This window comes from Lissotriton vulgaris, chromosome 7 (genome assembly GCF_964263255.1).
Source record: "Lissotriton vulgaris chromosome 7, aLisVul1.2, whole genome shotgun sequence".
NCBI lineage: Eukaryota > Metazoa > Chordata > Amphibia > Caudata > Salamandridae > Lissotriton > Lissotriton vulgaris.
The window spans coordinates 1,489,723,889-1,489,748,814 of record NC_141695.1 but is presented as its reverse complement, the minus strand read 5'-3'; the positions used below and the strand labels follow the sequence as shown (position 1 = coordinate 1,489,748,814).

At 44.1% G+C, this 24,926-nt stretch overlaps 1 protein-coding gene across 1 annotated transcript in view; it reads right to left on the bottom strand.

The window, feature by feature from the left end:
- The window catches only part of LOC147705855 (extracellular calcium-sensing receptor-like), a 239,223-nt gene extending 227,338 nt beyond the window's left edge, over positions 1 to 11,885 (bottom strand). The window contains exon 1 of the mRNA XM_086929571.1: positions 11,677 to 11,885. Within this exon, the coding sequence (XP_086785697.1) occupies positions 11,677 to 11,885 (209 nt within the window). The remainder of the gene's footprint in view (positions 1 to 11,676) is intronic.
- Between the last annotated feature and the right edge of the window lie 13,041 nt (positions 11,886 to 24,926).

The window sequence follows — 24,926 nt, the reverse complement described above, 5'->3', positions numbered from 1 at the left end:
TTGACTTTGCGCCGATCTGAACCGGCGCATTGTCCTTCGCTGCTGACACCGGAGCTAATTGACAACGACACTTTGATAGACTGCACTGCCTAACGGCGATGGACAGTGTGGCTTGACGACGCCTACATCGTAACGCGATTCATCAATGTAGCCTTCATCAGCTGTGCAGATTTGAACCTACGCTTCCCCCATTCTAGATACCTTTTCAGCGGGACCTGAAGGAGTCCTGTAACTGGCCACCCCTCCATTGTGGTCAGCCTGATCTTTGGATTTACCACGGTCCAGCGTGACCTCAAGTAATCCCTAAGTGCTATTTGCTTCTAAATACTACATTTTGATTTGATCTTTAACCCCTTCCCTGCTCATGACGAGCTGAGCTCGTCATGAGGCACAGTGGAGCTGTGCTGATGACGAGCTGAGCTCGTCATAAATAATGTCAAATAGCAATTTCCAGCACAGGCTGGAAATTGCCTTAGCAGCCAAGGTGTTAAAAATTCATAACTCTGTTTTTACATATTGAATGTTTGTCATTTTTGTCTTGTACTCATAAAAAATGAACTCTCATTTTCTCACTAATCAAGGAGGTTTGCAGTCTTTAAACCAGCTACTTCTATCTCTCATTAACTTTATGTTACTCTTCGACCACGCAAAGTGCTTTCCTGGCTTTTGGATAGTCTTGCAGTAGAGATATATCGTATATATACATACATATATACATAGTACTGTGCTATTATCCAGCATTGCCCTGCCAGTAGCCCGCCACTGCATGCCACTTCTACAATGGGTGAAAACACATCCAATTTGCATGATGGAGAGATGCAAAGCCAAAAGTGGACTAATGAGTTTATGCAAATATAGCTAGACCTATGCCCAAGTCTATAACAGGGCAAGTGCCACTGGACCACGTGTGATGACTACTACATCAGTGTACATGAGTCATAATTTGCTACTGTATTGTTATTAAAGACAGGATGTTCTAAATCCAAGTGTGTGGGTCTTCAAATGTTCTCAGCTACTGTCAGTGTATTATCAACTGACAGAGTTAGCAGTCCATACATGAATCAATGTAAAACATATAGAATTACACACTATACAGATGAAAGAGACGAAAAAGCTGTGATAGAGATGGACTGTGTATATTGCAATAATTATAGCCACCATGACTGCCTTTGGTGTTCATGGATTAAAAGAGGAAGGATGGCACTAATTGGGTTAAATCTAGGAGGGCTAACTCTTACTCCTAGCTTCTGGAATGTAGCCTATACAATCCAAGTGTCGCTGGATAATTAGAAAACATGACTCATTATTGATAAGGGTACTTTTTAGATCCATGTGTCACCGGAAATATTATGGGTCTTGAATGTACTTTGGCATGGACACTATAGAGGATTCAAAAACATACAATTGATGGTGTAATCTAACTTAAGGTTCTAATTCTATGTCATGTTATGTTATATTGATTTATATAGCACACTAATTATCCAAGAGGGCATTCAGGCACTTGGGTAGGGGAGTGGGCCAAAAAGAGCTTATATTTAGAGCCAGGCCTTCAGCATCTTGCAGAACTCAAGAAGTGAGGAGGATGGTCTGATGTGTTGCGGATGGTTGTTCCATGTCTTGCGTGCAATGTAGGAGAATGAGAAGACCTCCAGTTTTGCTTTTGTGGATGCAGGGAATGTGTACGATTGACAGTGATGCAGAGCGTTGGTGTCTGGTGTCTTGTTGAAAGTGCATGCAGCTGTTCAGGTATTCTGGCCCTGTGTTTTGGAGAGTTTTGTATGTGTGTGTGAAAAGATCGAATTGGCTTCACTTGTAAATGGGAAGTCAGTGAAACATTTTTTTATCCTCATATCACCTCCGATAAGTTGTAACAGAGATTCTAGCACCATTCATGCTCAGTATCGGGCTCAACTTGAAACATGTCTGCTGGGCTGTGTCAACTGATCTTGACCTCCCCACCACTACTGACTTGAGAGTGTGTAATCGTTGGACGTGATGCTACCCATCCTATCTTCAACTGGTCCCAGAACCCTTCTTCCTCTACCCAGTTTTTACTCAACCGATCCTCCTCTTGGAAATGAAACACCACCAAACTTTTGCAAGCTTGCCACGTAGGTGCAAAGGGTTGTAACCAATGCTTACAGATTTCCCTTCTTGCAAATTAAATCAAATAAAAGGTCCGATTTAAAAGCTTTACTCGGAGGGAGTGCCTCCCTCTGCCTGCTGGGCCTTGCCAAATATAATTAAAACGGGGCTTACCTCCATGATGGTTCCTAAAGAATCAGAAATGGTCTTGCCCGTACCTAATGAGAATTCTTCAAGATTTGGGCAGGTGATGAACATGTCCTCATCATTGGCGTCACAACTGCCATCCCTTATTTTTGCCTATTTCTGTGTGGTCTAATAGACTCCATGAAGGGCAAATAGGTGATTTTTCCTCAGTGCAGCAGGGCCAGTGAAGCTTCTTGAGGTGTGGGCTTTGTGGGTGTGGCATGGGAGGTCGAGAATGAGTCTTACAACAGTGTCCTGGAGTCTGTGTAGGAGTTGTTGTAGAATCTGGTGTAGAGAGTGTTGCCATGCTGGTGCCTGCTGGTGATGAGTGCTTGTGTCCATCAATCAATCAATCAAAACATTTATATTACGCACTACTCACCCGGAGGGTCTCAAGGCACTAGGGGAGGGCGGGTCCGCTACTGCTCGAACAGCCAGGTCTTGAGCTGCTTCCTGAAGGCGAGGTGGCCCTGGGTCAGGCGGAGGTGGGTCGGGAGGGAGTACCAAGTCTTGGCGGCCAGGTAGGAGAAGGACCTTCCTCCTGTGGTGGCTCTTCGGAAGTGGGAGACGGCAGCGAGGGCGTGGCCGGTCTATCGAAGCTGGCGTGTGGGAGCGTAGAAGTTGAGGCGGCTGTTCAGGTATCCTGGGCCTTGGTTGTGTAGGGCTTTGTGTGCGTGGGGGAGGAGACAGAAGGTGATTCTCTTGTTGACCGGGAGCAAGTGCAGATCTCTCAGGTGTCCGGAGATGTGTCTGCGACGGGGGATGTCCAGGATGAGTCGTGCTGAGGCGTTCTGAATCCGCTGGAGTCTCTTCTGGAGTTTGGCGGTGGTTCCGGCGTAGAGGGAGTTGCCGTAGTCCAGACGGCTGGTGATGAGGACCTGGGTGACCGTCTTCCTGGTCTCGGTGGGGATCCACCGGAAGATCTTACGTAGCACGCGCAGGATGTTGAAGCACGACGAGGAGACGGCGTTGACTTGTCTGGTCATGGAGAGGGAGGAGTCCAGGATGAAGCCCAAGTTGCGTGCGTGGTTTGTTGGTTTGGGTGCGCTGCCCAGGGCTGGGGGCCACCAGGAGTCGTCCCAGGCGGAGAGTGAAGATTCCAGGATGAGGACTTACGTCTTGTCTGAGTTCAGTTTCAGGCGGCTGTTCATCATCCACTTGGCTACGTCAGTCATCCCTTCATGTAGGTTGGCTCTGGCGGGGTCGTTGGTGAGGGAAAGGATCAGCTGGGTGTCGTTGGCGTAGGAGATGATGTTGAGGTTGTGTTGGAGTGTGATGGCTGCAAGGGGGCTCATGTAGACGTTGAAGAGGGTTGGGCTGAGCGAGGAGCCTTGAGGAACGCCGCAGATGACTTCGGTGGCTTCTGATCTGAACGGGGGGAGGCGAACTCTCTGTGTCCTTCTGGCGAGGAACGAGATGATCCATTCCAGTGCCTTCTCCTGGATTCCGACGTTGCTGAGGCGCTGCACTAGGGTACAGTGGCAGACAGTGTCGAAAGCCGCGGAGAGGTCTAGAAGGATGAGGGCCGCTGTTTCTCCGTTGTCGAGCAGGGCTCGGATGTCATCGGTGGCTGTGATCAGGGCGGTCTTGGTGCTGTGGTTGGCCCGGAAGCCAGACTGCGAGAGGTCGAGGGATCCGTTCGTCTCGAGGAAGGTGGCCAGCTGCTTGTTGACGGTCTTCTCGATGACTTTTACGGGAAACGGGAGGAGCGAGATGGGGCGGTAGTTTTTGAGGTCGGTGGGGTCGGCTGATGGCTTCTTTAGTAGAGCGCTGAGTTCGGCGTGCTTCCAGCTCTCCGGGAAGGTAGCGGTGTCGAAGGAGGTGTTAATGATGTCCCGCAGGTGGGGTGCGATGACAGCGTCGGCCTTGTTGAAGACGTGGTGAGGGCAGGGGTCGGTCAGAGATCCGGATTGGATGGAGTTCATCATGCGGACGGTGTCTTCGGTGCTGATCGGGGTCCAGGCACGGAGGGTGGTGGTGGGGGGCGGTGGTTCAGTCGTGGCGTGCGTCGGTTGAGTGCTGAAGCTGTTGTGTATGTCCGCGATCTTGTTGTGGAAGTAGGAGGCGAGGGAGTTGCAGAGGTCTTGCGAAGGGGTGATGTTGTTGTTTCCGGCCTTGGGGTTGGAGAGCTCTTTAACGATGTTGAAGAGTTCCTTGCTGTTGTGGGCGTTGTTGTCCAGTCGTTCCTTGAATGCAGTTTTCTTGGTGGCGTGGATCAGATGGTGGTGTTTTCGGGTGGCGAGTTTGAGGGCAGTCATGTTGTTCGGTGTTGGGTCTCTGCGCCAGGCTTTCTCGAGGGCTTGTCAGTTCTTCTTGGAGCTCTTGAGTTCGTCAGTGAACCATGGGGCTTTCTTGCTGCCGGGTCTGCTAGGCGGGGTCTTCAGAGGGGCGAGGTCGTCTGCGCAGTTGCTGATCCACTTCACGAGGTTGGTGGCCGCCTGGCTTGGGTTCGTTGCGCTGGTGGGAGGGTTCATGCTCAGGGAAGTCGCGAGTTGGTCGGCTGTGATCTTGTTCCAGCTTCTGCGTGCAACTTGTTGCTGGTGGTGGTGGGTCGTGGTCCTTCTGAAGCTGAAGTGGATGCAGCTATGGCCCGTCCAGTGGAGTCCGGCGGCGTGGCTGAAGGTGATGTCCTTGCTGGATGTGAGCACGGGGTCGAGTGTGTGACCGGTGTAGTGGGTGGGGGTGGTCACCAGCTGCTTGAGACCGAGGTTGGCGAGGTTGTCCAGCAGGGTGGTGGTGTTGCGTCGTTGTTCTTCTCCAGGTGGAAGTTGAGGTCCCCGAGGAGGATGTAGTCAGTGGAGAGGAGGGCATGTGGGCTGATGAAGTCAGCGATGTATTCGCTGAATTGTGTGCGTGGTCCCAGGGATCTGTAGATGAGGGTGCCTCTGAGGGTGGTCTTGGGGTTGATGTGAATCTGGAAGTGCAGGTGTTCGGCGGGAGCGAAGGTGTCGTCGGTGTTGGTTGTGATGCGGATGGTGCTCCTGTGGATGATGGCGATGCCTCCCCCTGTCTGGTTGACGCGGTCCCTCCGGGTGATCTTGTAGCCGTCCGCGATGGCGATGGCGATGTCGGGCGCTGAGGAGGCGTTCATCCAGGTTTCCGTGAGGAAGGCGACGTCTGGGGCTGTGGTGTCGAGCAGGTTCCAGAGCTCGACGCGCGTGTCTGTGGATGGAGCGGGTGTTGAGCAGGATGCATTTGAGGTGGTTGCTGCTGGTGCTTGGCTTGGTCGGTGCTGGTGTGGTGCAGGTCCGGATGCAGGTGAACTTGCAGGTGTGGCAGCAAAAGGGTCCGTGGGTGCGTCTCGGGGTGGCTCGATAGCAGCCCGGGATTCGGCCGGCGTTGAGTGCGTAGAGTTCGGTGGCGTCATAGGTACGGCGGGTGGGCTGGTGACGGCGGGATCCAGGGGTCCTGGCGCTGGGCGCAGTCCGGTCACGGTGGGTGCAGACGGGCTTACCTTTGACGCGCCTTAGGCGCACAATCGGCGCGCCCGCTGCGCGTGCACACGGTCGCCATTTATGGCCAAGTGCAGGGAGGGAGGAGCAGCTGGGAGGCGGGAGCGGGGAGGGTACAGAAGGAAAGGGGGCGTGTCCACACTCCTGGCGGCGGGAAGCGGGGCGGGTGCGCGCACTGCAGGGGAAACTGCACAGGGGGGGACAACAAGACAAAAAAGGAACGAAAAAAGGAATAAAAGCAATCTACAATACAATTTACAGTACAATACAATTACAATAAAACAGAACAGCAAGGAAATGCGGGAGAGCAACGAGCGACGGTGGGGGGCGTGGCCAGGAGGAAGGAAGGCTCAGCGAGGCTGAGAGCAGTGGCAGGCGGGGGGCACACGCAACAGCAGGTGGCCGTGCGGCGCGGGGGTGTCCTAATATTAGGTCACCTTGTGTGACTGTCTTTCTAGTGTTCTGAGGCAGCCATTTGGAGTTATTCCATAGCATGTGTAGGATATGAAAGCAGGGGGTGCACACTGTTGACTGTGTCAATGAATGAGTTGGAATTTAAATAGTGTATGCCACTAAGGGCCTGACTATTAGTATGGCAGTCCGGCCACCGCCAAACCGGCAGTCTGACCACTGTATTACAACTTTTGTGGTAGGACCCCCATTGGACTGCCGCAACCACCTGGCGGTGGTGCTGCGGTCAGGGTCACAATATGCTAGCATTGCCACTGTGGCACCGCCATGCATATTATGAGTTTCCTGACCGCCAGGGGTCTCTTGGAGGTTTTTACTCCATAAAACTGCTGGCGATCAGAAAACAAAAGGGGCCCTACAGGGCACCCCTTGCCCCATGTATGTTGCTGCATACAGGTAAGCACAAGTATTTCCCCCCCCCTGTGTGCATGCACCCCCACTTCTAGCACTGCATGGATTTCCCAGTCCGTGCCATGCTGGAACCTGCTGTGGCAGTCCGGTAGCAATACAGCCTTAAAGCTCAGAGTTTAGCATTTTTAATGCAGCACTGCCTGCCCACCTGTCCATGATTTCACTCGTAATCTGGTGGGCAGTTGCCCGGATTGGTGGTGTGGGAGTGGAGCCATAGCGTGGCAGCCCGCTACCACACCACCAAACTCGTAATTAGGCCCTTAGTGTACTGAAAATAGTAACTTCAGGCTTCATGGACACTCCTATTTTGTACTATCTGAGGTATGTGTTGGGTACTGAAACACAGTACAGACACTAATGAAAGGGAATGTTAAAAATGTCTCTCTCAAAGCAATGGGAAGAAAAAAAAGATGATATCTTAGAAACAGTTCTATGATAAGCTATGATCAGAGAAAACCAGCACATGGGCATTCATAACATATTTGGTGTTTCTGGAACAGTACATGCAGACACTTTGACTGCTTAATCTCCTCTCATTGTCAAATGAAATAAACAATTGTGTGGATCCATATCAGCACAAAACCAGTAAGTATCATCATCATTTAGAAAGTAGCTTGTGTAAGCTACACACTAATATGCTACATCAGTCTCAACCTCAATGTATTTACATACTCTGCAAAGAACAGCACTACATTGTGCTTCTTATGGTTTAGTTACCTCATATTTGTCATTTGATAAAGTATCTGAGGTGTCCTGACTGAGTTGGGATACACAGATTGAATAAATAGATGCATTAACAAAGAATAGCTGATCACAGCAATTATTTTCTTTCCTGCCCGCTGTCCATTACTTAGAAATGTAACACTTCGCGAATTTGGAACTGATTGTTTCAGATGCTCAGATACTAATTGCTTGTCAATTTTTGAAATAATGTAAGTGTTTTTCTATCACAAAACATGAACGGTGAAGGAAGAATATGCGGGTAAATATTGATGTACATGTATTTATGAGAATGGTTTATTGTATAAATATAAAAATGTGCTGTTGCCCTCTGTGTATATTTAATATTGGGCTGACATGATAGTTATAATGTTGAATTCTCACATTGTGAAGTTATATGTAAAAAAATAACTGTTAGGATAAATTTGAAAAAAATTATGTTGGTCCTTTGTGTATATAAAAATGAAATGGTAAGACATTCATAGTGTTTTTGTTGTTCACAACGTAAATGCATACATAGAATACTATAAACTTTGATGACGGATTTGAAATTGTTGAGAAGGTTTAGGAGTACTATTACAAATCAAAGACAAACAGGTTTCAGTTGAATGAAATTGGAAATACAGTTTGGGTTCACTGTTTGGATGAATATCTGCAGCTATGTATTTAATTGTTTGGGATATTTGTATTTTTAATTATAGTCATGGTGTGCATATGTTGTGTCTGACCAGATGAAGTCCCAGTGAGAAACAAAACACATTTGCTGGGCTGATTTCTTTCTATATGTGCTAAGAAAAAACAAAAATGAACAACAACAAAAAAATATTTTCCACACCCTGGGAGACATGAGATTAATATTTTTGACTATAGTCCATAATTGTGAGGACTAGACTAAGGAATGGGTTACAATTGCTTGATATGAAATAGAAATATTGTGACACAATTTGTGTGCTTCTCGTTCTCTATTTCAAAAAAGTTATTATTTGGGGATCATTGATGGTTAGTCCTTCAGCCCGTTTACTTCTACTTAGAGGAAAATGGTAAGATCAGACTACAAAAGTTTGGGAAGAGACTAACACAATATAGATCTGCTCTACTCTTGTTTCACTTCTTGCACTTTCAATGCCAGGCCCTATTTGCTTTTCTAACAGCCTTCTTAAGTTCAATTGCATCTGCTAAAATGGATGCAAGGTAGGATAGGAATATCATTCTCTCTTTCATCCAGTAGATGTGTGTACATACATGGGCTCCCTTTTTAATAAAGTGAAGTGAGGAGATATTTCTTCAGTCAATATTCTTGATTAGATGGTATGTATTAATTGTCTCGCTTGATGTGTATTTCCCTTTGTTTTAAGAAGACTAACAATGTTTTTAACAATCTATAATTCTTTCCTGAACTCATTTTATCATACATTCTAAATTGACAATATTAGCCTTTAATGTTCACTTTTGATATAGTAATGAAATTGAAAACCTGCATCACCTACCTTTGATTAAAGAAAAAACAAGAAAAAAATAACTGCTTCATTTTGTTTTAACATTTTATAAAAGTAACCTTTTATATATGTACACTATATTAATCTTGTATGATGTTTGTAAAAGTAAGTAAAATGAAAATTAAACCTTAGCCATATTCTTCATTCTACATAAGTAGATTGCATATACATGTACATTCACAGAAGAAAATCTTTGTTAAGGAGCGGTTAAGATTTACTTTAAAACTCTTGGATGACCATATTAGACAAAATTCATGTGCTGTATTATCTATCTTCACACCTAGGAAGCATATAAAAGCCCCAAATAGGACAACCAAGTAATGTTAACACCTCCTCACCATATACTCCTCCTCTTGACCTCACACATGACATCTTCGATGATATAATATATTGCATAACTGCTGGCATCCAAGGTGACATCACACATTTTTATTGACATTATTGATAACATAATTTACAATGCTATGGAGATATGGGAGCTGTTAAAACATGGGCCAAACACTACTGAGTAACTAGGGCATCGTAAAAGCCCTCCCTTATTCCACTGCTACAATCATGAGCAAATCTCTGGGCCCGATTCACAGAAATAACATAAGACAAAATCTTAAACTTACTACTTTTGGTATTCACAGAAGTTAGGATTTTGTCTTAAGTTTGTCTTAAGACAGACTTAAGACAAACTTAAGACAGATTTAAGTTAGGATTTTGTCTTAAATCAATCTTAAGTCAGTCTTAACACAAACAGATATTGTGCTGATGTGGAAGGATGTAATGAGCTCAATCAGAGGGGTCATGTAAAGGTTAAAAAGAATTGGACTTAGGCTGGAGCCTTGTGGTACCCCTGTTTTTAGTGCTTTTTCATCTGAACAGTGGCTTCCTAATATGGTAACTTGTTTCCTATGGCTGAGGAAATTTTTCAGCCATTTGAAGGCAGTTCCTGCTATTCCTGATTCTGCAAGGCGGCCAATTAATACGGGGTGTGAGACCGTATCAAAGGCCGCCGATAGATCAAGCAGGATGAGGACATAAGCAAACCAATGTATTTTTCTTCCTCTGTCGCAAAGGACACAGCCCATCAATAAAGCCTAATTTAGGGCAGTCTAGGAGTTATTACAGATGAAAAGCAACAACAATAAGGGGGATATATTTACACGATTTTCTATGTATACTAATCCAAGTTCTTGTGGCAAATAAAATACAATGTGGAATTGGAGAGAGAGAGGTGGCATCTACATGAACGGGGTTCTTCCACCTGAAACCTGGAAAAGTTGGGCATATCCCTATGTACTTTCTCAATTAGTCACAGTGGGTATACACATTGGGCCTGATTATGATGCAGTTCGGACTTCAACAGATGGCTTGTTGGTTGCGGTCCGAACCACATTTACTGCTGTGGTCTGACCGAAGCATTACATGCGTGTGGTCAGAGGCAGCAGTCGGTGGGACCGACTGATGCAATCCATCTAGCTAATGGAGCCGTCAGTCAGAAAGGCCTTATAATCTACTAAGGATGGCATTTTCCCATTGGGATTATGATGTTGGTTTAGTACAGCCTTTCCATGTGGGCTCTTCCAAAATGGAAAGGCTGTCAGAAAGCAACATTGGGGGCCCACAGCAGGGCCCCTCCCCCTCTGGCCCCCACAACTGTGATTGGGGGCAATCATTTTTCAGAGAGGAAATGTTGCTCCACGATCTAAGATCTCAGAGCCAGTTTGAGTTATCTTTCATTCAAATGTCATTTGCTGGCTGCTTCTCAGACACAAGCCTTTAAGCAAGATGATGGCTCACCCAGCAGGGAGTAGCGATGCTGACATCAAGCAAGCGTATCAAAACTAAGGGGGCCTAATGAAGCTTGAGAACTCTGCACCTGGCTGTCATCAGCCTTCCTGAAGCAGTAAGCATGGACAGACAAATGTATAGACCCCTGGCAGACATCTGTCCCACCTTGAACAAAAAAAACTGCTGTCTACTCCTACACCTACCATCTAGCAAATGGCAGTGCCTTAGAAATACTAATCATCAGCCCTTTGATACCTGGGCGGCCGGCCTGGCTCATGGGTAGAGGGTGGGTGGGGGGTCACGGGGGTCGTGCGGTGATCGCTATAACAGAGGAGGCGCCACTGCTTTGATAATAAAGAACTCATTGAATGTCTAATGGTAGTTTGTTGGTTTCCTCCTTCAAGCAACAGGAAAACAGTTAGTACATTCCGCAGAGCCCAAATAACCTGTATGTGCTATACATCCACCGCAATTACACATACAAACAGAAAATCAGCACATAGTGTGAGTTCACGATCAAGCAGAACTTTACATGAGAGAGGTCATAAAACCATCCTTATTCCTGACACTGCAAAAAATGGTCTGGTCATGCTAAAGTTTAGGAACAACTTGGTACTCCTGCATCACCACTTTACGTGACCTACCCAGGGCATGGACAGTAGTCTCATGCCCACTCTAGATGGCAGGCCAAAGAAAAAGTTAGGATGCCAGGTGAACAGGCATTCACTGCAAGTGTTTAGCATGCAGGAGACATTCTCGATCCACAAGTAACACAAAGTAAACCAATGACCTCTCTGCAGTAAACAAATTAACACATAAACAAGCAACCACAACGTTCAAAGAGAGTGCACTACCTGTCTTTTTTGAGCAATTTTTAAACAAGCCCTGGTGACAAGAACGTTGCTCTTCTTTGCGAAGAAATGCAAATGAAGGTGCACAAAATGTTCTATCACACAGCTTTCACAACCTAAACTCAGTGGCTTTGGTATAAGCGCTTTAAATATGTTCATTAATGCATTGGTGAAGATTTCCCCCTTCGTATGTGGCATGAAAGGTTCTGTAGTCCATGCACTTACTTGTCACAGCGTCGGTTGGGCGGAGCCTGCGTGAAGCTGAGCGTGGGGAGGACCATTTGTGCGTGCACCGGTGCCAGTGCCCCAAACACCACATCCCCTTCTTTGGAGTAAGCCTGCAGGGGTTCGCTGGAGAGTTTACAACTTGTCAAGACAGTCATCGGGAGAGCAATATGCATCAGCAAGATCCACGCTGACAGAGTTAGGGTCATTCTCCTTCTCGTTCAGTCTTGTGAAGCTTCCTCATGAGCAAAGTCAGATTTCCAAGAGACAGCACTGTAAAGGGAAAAAATAAATATGCTGGAAACTATGTGAATACATGCTGCCATAGGGAGTCAGGGGGTGCATAGTTCCCCCTTTTTCCCACCAGAGAGCATATCTCAGGGGGTGCACTGCCTGTGAGTCATCGTTTGTGGTGCCTGCTGAGTGTTTCAATAGCTTTGCACCCCCTTAAGTTAGCACTGGTGCTATCTGTAGTACAGAAGGGGTATCACAAGCATTTATGGCTCCTTCTGTAATACCACAGGGCTCTGGGTGTGCACAAAAAACAGCGTATGTGCCTGTCGCGCTCCTGAAGTTTTCTCTTTAATACATTCCACGGCATTTTTGTGATATCAAGACTCCAGACTATGTTCACGTAGAGTGTCAAAAGCAAGGATCAATGTAAGGCCATCTGTAGTTAACTGTGTTTAAAGTGTGGATATTCTAGGGCCGAGAATTACTATCCCCCACTTAAAGGAGCATTGCATTAAAAATGTCAGAGCTGTATAGCATGAAGGACCGAAAACTGTGCAGCAGTAGATTTACAGAGAATTTGGCATCTGTGGTAATGGCGCCAAAAAGGCCGCTTTGCACCATGCAGAGTCTTGCACAAAGGTGCTGAAATGCCAAAATCCACCAGTGTTGTTTAGAGTGGAATTTGCACTACTGGTGCAACATCCAGTGCAATAGTCTGTGCGAAAACAACAGCAGAAATGCATGCTGTGAAAGATGCGTGCCCAGTCACGCAATCTGTGAAAAGCCACGTTTACCCTCTGTTCAGAATGAATATAAATTTTTTTTTATTGGCTTTTAAGTTGTCACTAAGAATATTGTTTGTTATTTATTGAATGGCCAAATTCACCGCTGATAATTCTCTGGATAGATATACTTTTATACAGTCGATTTGTCAGTTAAGAAAAAGTACACCTTTGCACTTCATGAAATGTCAACCCTACAGAATTTGCAAAATTGTGCCTGAGAGCTACGGCTTCCTACCAGAACGTCCAAGATATTGCGCTTTGCAAAACAATCGTAAAATCAACTGTTTTGTAAAAAGGCCATGGTTTTCACCAAAGTGCCTGCGAAATCTGGAGAATTTGATCCTCCTTGTATTGGCCCAGTGGCGTCCTCGCCACCGGAAGGATAATAGCCTACAGCAATTTTTCCTGAACATTGATTAATTAGAAAATCAACAAATACATGAACGCGGCAGCCAAACACGAAAAAACACTTCAGTCCTTACACCCCCTACAATGCCGACACAATCGTACTGTGCACACGTGTAAACAATCTGAGACTCCCGGATTGTATCTAAATACACACAAATTAGGCTATGAACTTTTCGGCAACAAATTCAAAAGTGTGTTAGATGTGCTCATATTAAGCAACTTTTCCTGGAAGAGACCATTGAAGGTTGCCATTTTTAAAAGAAATCACTGGCCTAATTATTTTAATGTTTAACATGACAAGAAAAAACTGTTTGCATTCTCGTTTCATGCATATCCAAAGCAGGAAATAAATGTTGTCAGTGACCTGAAAGACGATGCCAGGGTTCCATTCCTTGCACTTATGAGAAGTTCCTTTGCTGCAGGAGTGAGGTCCGAGGTGCAAGGCTGAGAACTAATGTAAGTGAAAGGCCCACTAATGGCAACACGTTTCTTAATAAACTTTTCAAAGGAAAATGGGGTTTCCAAATTGCTGAGATTATAAATCCCACACGTCCTCCCCAGCTTTCTCGTCCTCTCTCACTCTTTCCCTCTCACTGGTGCTTAGTGGCACTCGTTCTTTTATGTGTTTCTCTATTTCACTGTCTTCACTCTGATTCTCGGGGCTATTTCTATCTGTCTCTTTGTCTCTCTCTATCCTCTCTCTCTCTCTCTCTCTCTCTCTCCTGCTGTTTCTCTATCTCTTTCACTGGAACTGCGTTTTGTATGTCTTCTTCTTTTCTGTCTATATCACTCCCTTTTTCGTTCTCTTATTTTCTCTAACTCCCTTTTTCCATCTCATGTTTCTTTGTCTCGCTTACTTTATAGTCTCATTGTTTCATTGTTTCTCCCTTTGTTACTTTCTTTTTCTCTTTATTTCCTTGACTCTTTCTTACATTAATGTTTCGTTGTCTCCTTTTTTTCTTTAACTTTCGTTTGGCTCTCTCTTACTTTAGAGCTCTCTCTTTCTCTCTCTCTTTCTCTATGCTGCTTTCATAGCTGCCAGGTTTGCCAGATCCGTGTGTGATGAGCTGCTCCTGTTCAGTTTTTGTCTGTCAATTCTAGGATTTCTAGCCCTGGTTTTATAATGGGACAAACAAGACCACAAGTCCAACAGTTCAAAGGAAAAACCCTGGACTGGAGCTGCTATCCACCCATGGACGAGGGATACTTGGAAAGACTATACCTTATGAATCAAAACTGAAACTACACAAGAACACATATCTCGCCAGGAAGTGCATTAACCATCAGAGTTACCTTACTGTTATTATTATCATCTGAAAAATTCTGGGCATTCAAAGATCTCTGCAGCTGGTACCTTAATCCCATAACATATTTAAACATTCCACCTCCTTTTCTCTTTCTGTCTTTCTACCACATTCAGTTTTACATCGTATATCCACACAACACACATACATACAAATACACATACACTCTCTCTCCCTCACACCCACCGATACACATATAGGGGGCAATTTTCTTTAATTAAATCTAGAGCCCACCGCCCATGGGGCACACAGCAGGCCCAGGGGGAATTTTATGACTACAACATAGTGCTTGAATACCATGGGGCCCACGGCGGGTCCAGGGTGCATTATGTTATATGGAATAGCAAAATAAAGTGCAGTAAAATGCCGCAAAACGTTCTAAATTTGTGCTGCAAAATTTCAATTTTGTGCCGCAAAATTCGGTAATTCATGCCGCAATAATACCCGGGGGGTGGGGGTGGTTCTGTTTTATATGCATCTAATTCTGAGGAAGAATGTTTCTTTCAATACATTCTTTTTAAAAGAAAATTCTGCCGCCAGAAGTGAGTTTTAAAGGGGTGATTTCCTACAAAACCAGTTTCTATAGTATATTTCCCCTAAGAAATAGTTTTAAAAAGTGTTGCAACTTCGTAAAGTTCAAGACGGTAGTGAAGTGCTGTAGCTTGCAGAGAAATCCTAGCAACTGCAAACACCCCTAGATCTGATTCCCTGTTGGTGCAGGTAGGCTTTACAGATGGATTTGGGCCTCATAAATACAGTTTGTAAATGCACCAATAGTATATAGAGTTTAACTCAGAATTTTCAAGCATGAGCAGAATGTGGCTGATCTTCCCTGAGCGGAGGATGAACGGCTGACGCGGCCCCACCCGCGCCGCCGCTGTGCTTCCTGTTTCCTGTTCCTCAGGCGCGCCTATGCTCGCCACAACGCTGCTGATGGTGCAAGCCCTGCTCTCCGGCTGGTTGCAAGCCCTGCTCGCCGGCAGGGAAGGATGAACGGCTGACGCGGCCCCTCCCGCGCCGCCGCTGTGCTTCCTGTTCGCTGCTCCCGCTCCCGATGCTCCCTGACGCTTCCCGACCTCCTGATGTCCTCGCTAGCTAGCTGCTTTGCTAGCTAGCTGTCTCTCGTTTCGGAGCCGCCAGGGGGGTCCTGCGGGCTGTTACAGCGCGGCAAACAACAACAGCAGCGCTGATTTTTTTGAGAGGAGTACGGGCTTCCCCCGCTTTCTCTGCAGCAGCGGCGGGGGAGCCACTAATCAGCCGCTAATCAGACCGAAAATCCGCGGTGGATGGTATACGCAGGCCCCTGAGGAGAGGGCTGTGGTGGCTGCAGCAAGAAGCTTCCAAGCGCTAAGGCAGGAGAGAGCGCCACCCAGTGACCTCAAGTGAACGGTGAGGTACCGGGAGTCGTTGGTCTGATCTGTTCTGCGAGGTGAGGCACGCTGGACGGGGGTGACAGGGCTTCTCCCAGCTCGCGCTTCGCTCTGTTTGTACCACACCCCCCCTGCACACCCCCCCTGCAATCTTTCATTAACCTGCACGCTGCTGTCTTTGATCTTTTGATGGCATAAGGGGAGCAAAGGAGATAGGCTGGTTTTCTTGTACCATTGCGATTTTGCTACACATCTACATCTGCTTTGAGGGGAGCTATTCACTGACTCACTGTTAAATTAAGAAAGTCCTCTTGTTCAAAATTTTCTTATCACCCTGAGCAAAGACAGGTGCGCCTTTAAAAAAACACACACACATTTGCAAACTACGAAACTACGAATCCTGATGGCGGCAAGAGCGAGGGGCAAACAGCTCAAGCCAGAGCTGGGAAAGGAAGCGAAACTCCCTACTCCGATTAGCTCTCCATCAACTACAAGGGGGGAGAGAAAAAGCAGAAGGAAAAAGCAACAAAAAGAAGCTCTACAACAGAAAGTAATGGAACTCAATGATCAAAGTAGAAAAAATAAGTATAATGTATTAAGGAAACAGATGGAGGAAGATAATGATATCAACGGGGACAATGAACAAGAGGAGGGCGAAGAGGATGAAGAGGCAGAAAGTCTGACTCTGTCGGAACTGTCAGCAGAAGTGAGCTTGCACACTGCCAGCGACAAGGGGGACAAGGGGGAGGAGGATGGCAGAGATAAGGGTACAAAAACGGTCCAGGGGGGGGGAGACGTTGCCAATGTGGACCAACCGGTTAAGGCCGCTAATACGTCCCCTTCTTTGCGTCCTGAGAGCCGAGCTACCCTCAAACAATACCCTCTCTTCTCAAAACCCCTTTTGCAGCAGGGTCAACTTTCAAGCACTCCTTCACGAGGGGAGAGAGAACAAGGGGATACAAGAGTCACTTCAGAACGGGTGTCCTCCAACACGGCAGAGAGAGCAGGCAGCCCCGCAACGCAAAAGTCGCCACAGAAGACTCCGGTGCTAAACATCGCAGGGGCAGCAAGGCTGGAAGGAGCAGCAGCGTTGCCTTCACCAACGGTTTCCGCCTTGGATGTGGTCCCTCTCTTACACCCCCTGTCGTCGCCAACCACAAGTGCGGACTCTAGTCTAGCCCCAGGCAATAAGCAAACTACGACAGCTCCGAACCAAGCCCTAAGTTTAGAGAATTCCCTGACCTCCCAGGATGATGTCTTGCGCGTTCTCCCGAGTGCTACAAAAGCAAATAAGATGGAAGATATCCTAGTTACGATTCTCCAGGAACTAAGAGATTTCAAATTATCTCAGGCTCAGGAAATCTCACTTCTGCACAGCAGGCTTTCGAAGATGGAAGAGTGCCTTGGGAACATTCCTCTGAGGGTCTCCGAAGCCGAAGTTCGAATATCATCTCTAGAGGACTCACTGTCTATAATTCAGAAAAATCTTACAGAGGCCAACAGAGAGAAAACACATTTAGAGGAAAAGCTCCAGGACCTTGAGAATTACAATAGGAGATCGAATCTACGATTAGTAGGCATACCAGAGGGCCTTGAAAACAAGGATGTAGTTAGCTGGTCAGATTCATTATTAAAAAAAGCTATCCCTGAACTACAAGGTGACTTGACTATAACAAGGGCGCACAGAGTTCCTGCACATAAACCCAATAATTCAAAATTCCCCCGCACAATCCTCCTCAACTTTGCAGACTTTAGGGTTAAAGAAAAAATCCTAAATACCGCATTCTCTAAAAGAACTTTCAATGCAGAGGGAGTGAATAATTTCAGGATTTTTGGCGATATGTCGGCTGCATCTGCACACAGACGCAGAGACTTTGTGAAGCTCATAGACCCTTTTAAGAGCAAGGGAGCCCAGGCCATGATAGTGCAGCAATCAAAACTTAAAGTTTTGGCTAAAGGAAAATTCTTTATATTCACGACCCTACACGAAGCCCAGACACTACTGGACGGCCTTGGGGGATCATAAATCAAGTTGATGTACTCTGCTGAATTTATCACTAATCACTAATGCACAGCGGATACTTCTCGGAAACAGGAAGCACACAAGGATGCAAAGAGATGGCATCCAAAAGGAAGAGACAAGAGAGTAGGACGGAAGTGGGACTCTGGGGTCTCCGTCCACTCAGGGGGGGAGGGAAGGGGGGTGAAGGGGGGTGTCGCATGGGGGAAAAAAAGAGAGTTCAAATGCAATATGTTTTTTCACACTCTTATGGCTACGGTATGAAGGTTATTCATCGATCTCTAGCACATGTCACTTTGGCTCATTTATGGATAACGATAAATTGACAAGACCATATAAATATAGTTGCCCATTTTGCACTGGGAGGTGTCTTAAACTTATTACTAATTTTTCTTTTTTTTTGTGGGATTTGTTTGGCTGCTTATTTGCATATTTTGCACAGACAAGGGTACTCTATTGTACATCTATCTTCATGTACAGTACAATGAATGGCATGTCTCCCCATACATCACTCCACACTTTTGCCGCTAGCTTGCATATTTGCACATGGAAACTCAGATTTTTATGAAAATCTCTATGAACTTTTCCTGTCATTGCTCTTTATTGTTAAATATTTTTATTAGTTATCATTTATCTATCCTGCTGCTGTTGCTTATATGCTTGCTCATTCAGCTTACTTGCACTTCAGCTAGGGGCCACGTCCAATGTCTTGAATATCTAAATTTTCAAAACCGAGCTGCTATCTTTTTCTATCTTCATGTCTTGTGTAATGAATGATGGGTCTCCTCAGATAGCACTTTACATTTTTGCTGCTCGCTTGCATATTTGCACATTGAACTTTAGATTTCTTATGAGTTTCTCTATGAATATCAGCTACTTTTATTTTTTCATTGTTATATATTTGTAATATTTCTCAGTTTTTCATGTTGTTGCTGCTGTTTGCATATTTGCTCATTCTGCACTCGTGCACTTTAATTGAGGGCTACGTTCAATATTTTGAACATCAATGACATGGTGAAATTTATTTCATTAAATGTTAATGGGCTGAATAACGTTCGTAAAAGGAACGCTATTGAATGCTGGCTAAAAAATCTAACACCTGATGTTATCTATTTGCAGGAAACCCATCACAAAGATCAGGCAGAATCAGTTAAACTCTTTAAAAACTGGACGGGCTACAACATATCTGCTCCTGCAGGGTTGGCCCAGAGAGGAGTCTCCATTCTAATAGGAAGACATGTAGGTTTTAACCTTGAAGGATCGTACATAGATCCTAGAGGCAGATGGGCAGTCGCACACGGTAAATTAAATTATGTCAACATTATCTTTGCCACAATTTACGCACCTATTCTGGACGACCCACAACCTATTTTACAGGTTAAGCAGGCATTAACCGGCCTTTCTGGACCAATAATCTGGGGGGGTGATTTTAATCTATTACAAAACCCTCGATTGGACTCCTCCAAGAAAGACCGTCGACAGAATAAACCCCAAGTCTCCTTAGCTGTTCAAAGCTGCAAGATAGATCTTGATGTTATTGACCATTGGCGTAATTTGAATCCCAACAAGCGTGAGTACACATGCCATTCAGCAAAATATAACTCTGCGTCAAGGCTGGATTTTTTCTTGTCCTCCCACGATCTAGAGTTATATAATTACGCTTACCTACCCAATGCCTTTTCGGATCACGCGGCTCTTTGCATGGAGGTTAAACTGGGGAATTACGAAGCAAGATCTATAAATAGATGGTTTTTTAACAAACTCAACCTCCTTGACCAACAATGGTGCACTGATATTAATGAAAAGATTGAGCTATTTTTTTCACAGAATAGAGGTACAGCTCCTTTAAACATAATCTGGGATGCATTTAAAGCTACTCTACGTGGAATAATTACATCTAAAGAGATCCCCAAATTAAAGGCAAAACGGGAGGAGAAAATCAAACTTCAAACTGAACTGTCACAGGCTACCCAAGAGCATTATAGGGTTAGATCCCAGATTTCCAGCCACAATCTCCATGAGGCGAAGCGTAAGATGAAGGAATTTTATTATGAACTAGGTGAGACAAATAGTAATTTTCAGGCACAAAAAATCTATGAGGAGAGTGAGTACACAGGAAAGCTTCTGGCCTGGCAATCTAAAGAAAAGCAGGCTCGAAACAGAATAGATCAGTTAACTGACCCCATCACTAAAAATCAAGTCAAGACCACCGCTGCCATTGGTGAGCTGTTTTTAAAACATTATGAGGGGATATATCAAGCAACCGCAGAGACTACACCTGAATCTATCACAGATTTTCTTCAGCCATTGGAAATACCTAAATTGGATACTGAGGGCAAGAACTACCTCACACAGGATTTTACATTATCAGAACTAGATGATGTGATAGAGTCTCTCCCCAATGGCAAAGCCAATGGTGAGGATGGCCTTCCCATTGAATTCTTTAAAGAATTTGGGGGAATATTGCGTAAAGAATTCTTGGACTTAATTAATAATTTACTTCAAGGTGGTCCCCCACCGGACTCTTTTCACACAGCGGTGGTGGTCAGTATTTTAAAAAAGGGAAAGGACAAGGAAAATATAAATTCTTATCGACCGATTAGCCTTCTGAACACAGATTACAAAATTTTTACTAAACTTTTAGCAAACCGATTAAATAAACTAATAGGATCACTAATAGCTTATGATCAGTGCGGTTTTATTGCAGGCAGGCATCTTCAATCCAACACTACATTTTTACTGGAGGCGCTAGACTATCTTAAAACTAACAAGGTGAAGGCTCAAATTTGGTTTTTAGATGCGGAGAAAGCCTTCGATCTAGTCTCCTGGGATTGTCTGTTTGCAGTTTTACATAGTTTTAACTTCCCGAATGCTTTTATCTCTCTTTTACGACACTTGTACACAAATTCTAGGGCACAAATTATCATCAATAATATCAACATTGGGTCCTGCGAGGTCACTAGAGGCACACGACAAGGCTGCCCCTTGTCGCCAATTTTATTTGCACTTTTTATTGAACCTCTAGCGATCGCCATTAGGAATATTAAAGCTGACACCGCCCCAATTTTAGGAATGACAAATATAAAACTATATGCGGATGATATTGCCCTTTTCTTAGACTCTAAACCCTCAAGTCAATTGAAGATTCTAAAAATCTTCTCTGACTTTCAAAAGCTAGGGGGTTATAAAATTAATGTAAACAAAACAGAAATTATTCTACTTAACTGCACTATAGACACTTTAGCTCCTGAATTCAGGCAGTTATACAACACGGACCCAAAGAGATATCTTGGCATATTTATATCGGATAACCTAGACGACCTTTACTTATTAAATTTTCTACCTTTATTAAAAAAGGTGGGTTCACTCTTAGATCGTTGGAATCTACTACCCCTGTCTCTTATAGGGCGGGCATCGCTAATTCGAATGTCGATATTACCCCTTTTTAATTTCCTTTTCAGTGCGATTCCCTGCGCAATCCAGGCCTCTTATTTTAAAAAAATAGAAGCTCTGATTTCCTCTTTCCTATGGGCAAAAAAATCCCCTAGACTTGCACTGAGCACTTTATATTTATCTTCCATACAAGGAGGGCTGTCCCTCCCAAATATCAAAGAATATTATTTTGCGTCTTTTGCACATTACACCCATAGGTTTTTTTTTCTTCTAGATTGTCATGAGACAGACAATTTTTTTATGAAAAGGATGTTGTTGGAATTGAAAATCTATGATCCGGTCAGAACCACGAAAGACCCAAAAAAAGTACGATATAAAACTTTGCAGTGGATTTTTAAGGTCAAAACTCAGTTTTTTAAATTTTATGATCTACCCAATGTGAGTAATAAGACGAATTTAATGAATTTTAGCCTGGGAGAAGCAGGACATATGGATAAAAATATAATAACTCTTTGGAAGCAAAATGGTTTTGAAAAAATTGAAGACTTCCTACTGGGAAATAGGTGGAAATCCTGGGATGAAATTTACGGCCAGTTAATTCATTCGCACACAATTCTGAACTGGTCATTTATTACCATAAATCCAAAACTCAGGGAACTCAATATAGGAAATTTATCCAACAAAGAGAATATTTCCATTTCCCTTAATAACAAAACACAAAAGAAAATGAGTATCTGGATTAAAATATTAACAGAAAGTAAGGACCAGAACTTTTACAACAAGATAATTGAACGATGGAAAAAAAGGGAAGATATTATAATTAATCAACAGGTATGGGACAAAATAAACAAATTCAATAAAGCCATCTTTCGAGGAGCAAACTTTAAACGTATGCAATTCTACAATAAATGGTTATTATATAGAACCCCGTCCTTTTTACATAATATCTTCCCCCTAGTAGCCGATAAATGCTTTCGATGTGAAGAAAAAGGCACTTGGAAACACATTATCTGGGAGTGTCCAAAAATCCAGGTTTTATGGAAGGAAATAGAAAAATATCTTTCAATCGTCCTTAAAACAAATATTATACTTAACGACCTAATTCCCCTCCTAGGCTGCTCTCCTGTCCACACCCAATATGATGAGCCCCTTTTCATAGCTTCTCTAATAGCTAAATCCCTTATATTACAGTCCTGGAGAACAGATTCTGTCCCATCCTTCCAGGCATGGAAGGCAAAATTACAGCGAATCCAGGGAAGGGAGAAAAAATATGCCCTTAGATCAGGGGCTCTCAAAAAATATGATAAATATTGGAGTGTGTTCGAAGTTTAGATTTCTCTTGTTATTACTTATCCGAATTTATGCTTTATTGAAATTATTTATTAGTCTATCACGACGGTTCTACCTCCGCACGCTGCACTTTAGAACTTAGCTTTGGAATACTAAATGTGAAAACGTTTATTGTATATGTATGCTATGTACTTTTTCAATTCTAAACAAAATCTTCTGGTTATTCGAACGAGTTTACTAACTGTCTGCTCTTACACAACTTTGCACTTTATAACTTAAATGTTAAAACAACAATTTGTATGAATGCTTTCCAGTATTTTCCTTCCTCGTACTATATTAATTGGATTTCAATTGTATTGTATTGCTATATTTGAACTCTCAATAAAAAAAAAATTAAAAAAAAAAAAAAAAAGCATGAGCAGAATGTCAGAGAGTACCTACGGTCTTAAGAGCAGCCTTTCCATGTTGTTTTTTTGTTAGTTGCTTGTGCCATTATTTGATAGTATTTTCCTGATAGCACTGCTGAACGTGGGCGCGTTTAGACACAGTGACTGAACTCATCCTGTGTGTTTTTATAAAAGAAATACAGATTCTCTTAAGGATAAAAAATAGTAGGTAGACCACCAAGGGTAAACTGGTAATTTTCAGGTTTAAAAATAAACTGCTACAATGATATGATTCAACTTTCTGTTTTTTTAAAATAATTGGTACTGTGACTAATAACACGTGAGCTTAATCATTGCTAGGATGCTAAGCAGAGTAATGTAATCTGCAAGTATCTCTGGACTGCAAACCTTTAGAGAATGCACTGGAGTTATGCAAGGAATAATCACTGCTAGTCGTATCCTGTCAGACTATTACAAGCATTAATGGGACCTAACATTGTTAACTGTGACACTGAACACAAAATTGAGATGTCATATTTCATGATGTTCATGCTGAGCAAAAGTAGTTAGTGTGGGTACGAATGCTGGCGAACCATAGACATGTGAGTTTTTTTGCAGAATATGCATACTTTTTTCAAGGTTATGCCTGTTAAGATAAATATATTTTATCAATCAATCAAGACGGATTCATAAAGCACCCATGTGAAGACCCATGAGAGTCTCCAGGTGCTCTGTGGGGAAATGTGCTGCTACTATGGGCTATCTGTTGAGCAGCCACGTTTTCAGATTCTTTCTGAACTCCTGAAGGGACTTTGGTGTTGGTCAGGTCTGAGGACAGGGACAGGATGAGCTGCGTGTCATCCACACTGGATATTATGCTCATGTTGTGTGATCTGACCAGGATGACCAGGTGGGCCATGTAGGTGTTGAAAGGAGCAGGGCTAGAGATGATCCTTGAGGAATGCTGCAGATGATTTCCTTCGGGACCAAGGAGAATGGTGGGAGGCAGATGCTCTGGGTTCTTCCTGTGGGAAAGGAAGTGATCCACTTGAGGCAGAGGTCTTCAAACCGTTTTAGGACCAGCCCACCCGGCAATATTTTTTAGGAGCCGGGCCCCCACCCTATCACTAAAATTTCTGGAAGTTGGGATTTAGCATCTTTGACGGCCTGTTCATCCCCGAGGCGTCAGCTGACAACTCATTTTCACAACAGCCAACACACATTAGCATGGTTTTCTAAAGTTTAGACTTGTGAGTTGTAAATCTGGCCCACAACCACTGAACTCATTCAACGCCCATTGATGGGAAACTTTCTTTTGGGGAAAACCACCACAAGGTCAGTGCATGCACCCCCACCTTTCAGGACCACATATAATATCATGCAGCCTGATCGAGCGAACAAGGAAATTGATGCCAGACCTGGCAACCACATCATTCTCGGTGCAAGGTCTTTGCTCTGAAAATACATCTCGATCAATTAAAGTTCTCACTACCATATATGTTTATTTCTTATAATCATGTGAAAGCAATATAGATACCATGGGCCATGGTGCAGGCAACGAAAATGGCCTCCTTGACTAGAGCTAGGAATAGGAATACCCTGTAAGTATCATGGTTTAATGGGCTGAAACTACAATAAGGTTGTGCAGGAGGCTTCTTGACAGCACTATCACAAATGAACAGGAATGGGTACAAAGCTGCAACAAATGGCCTGAAAATGCAGTATTATGGAAAATACTATGGCACATGTTCAAATGTAATTTTGCCTCTAGCTCTGAAAATGCCTGCATCACAGCAGATTTGCAGACGCTAAACTGCTGTTAGCTAAACTGAGACCACTGGACAACAAACTGCAAGGTTGCTAGGTCATCAGCATTTGCACGGCGCAGTTATGCCCTGTGTAGGACCTCAAAGCGCCCTATTTTTCTTCTCCAGTTTGTTTTTATTTAATGGTTCCTTTTTTTCTGGCTATCAGGGTGTTCCTCTGCCTTTTAGAAAGATTCTCAGCAAAGAAAGCATCACCCGGACCTTGAAAAGGTCGACAGAAGTGACTGCAGAATT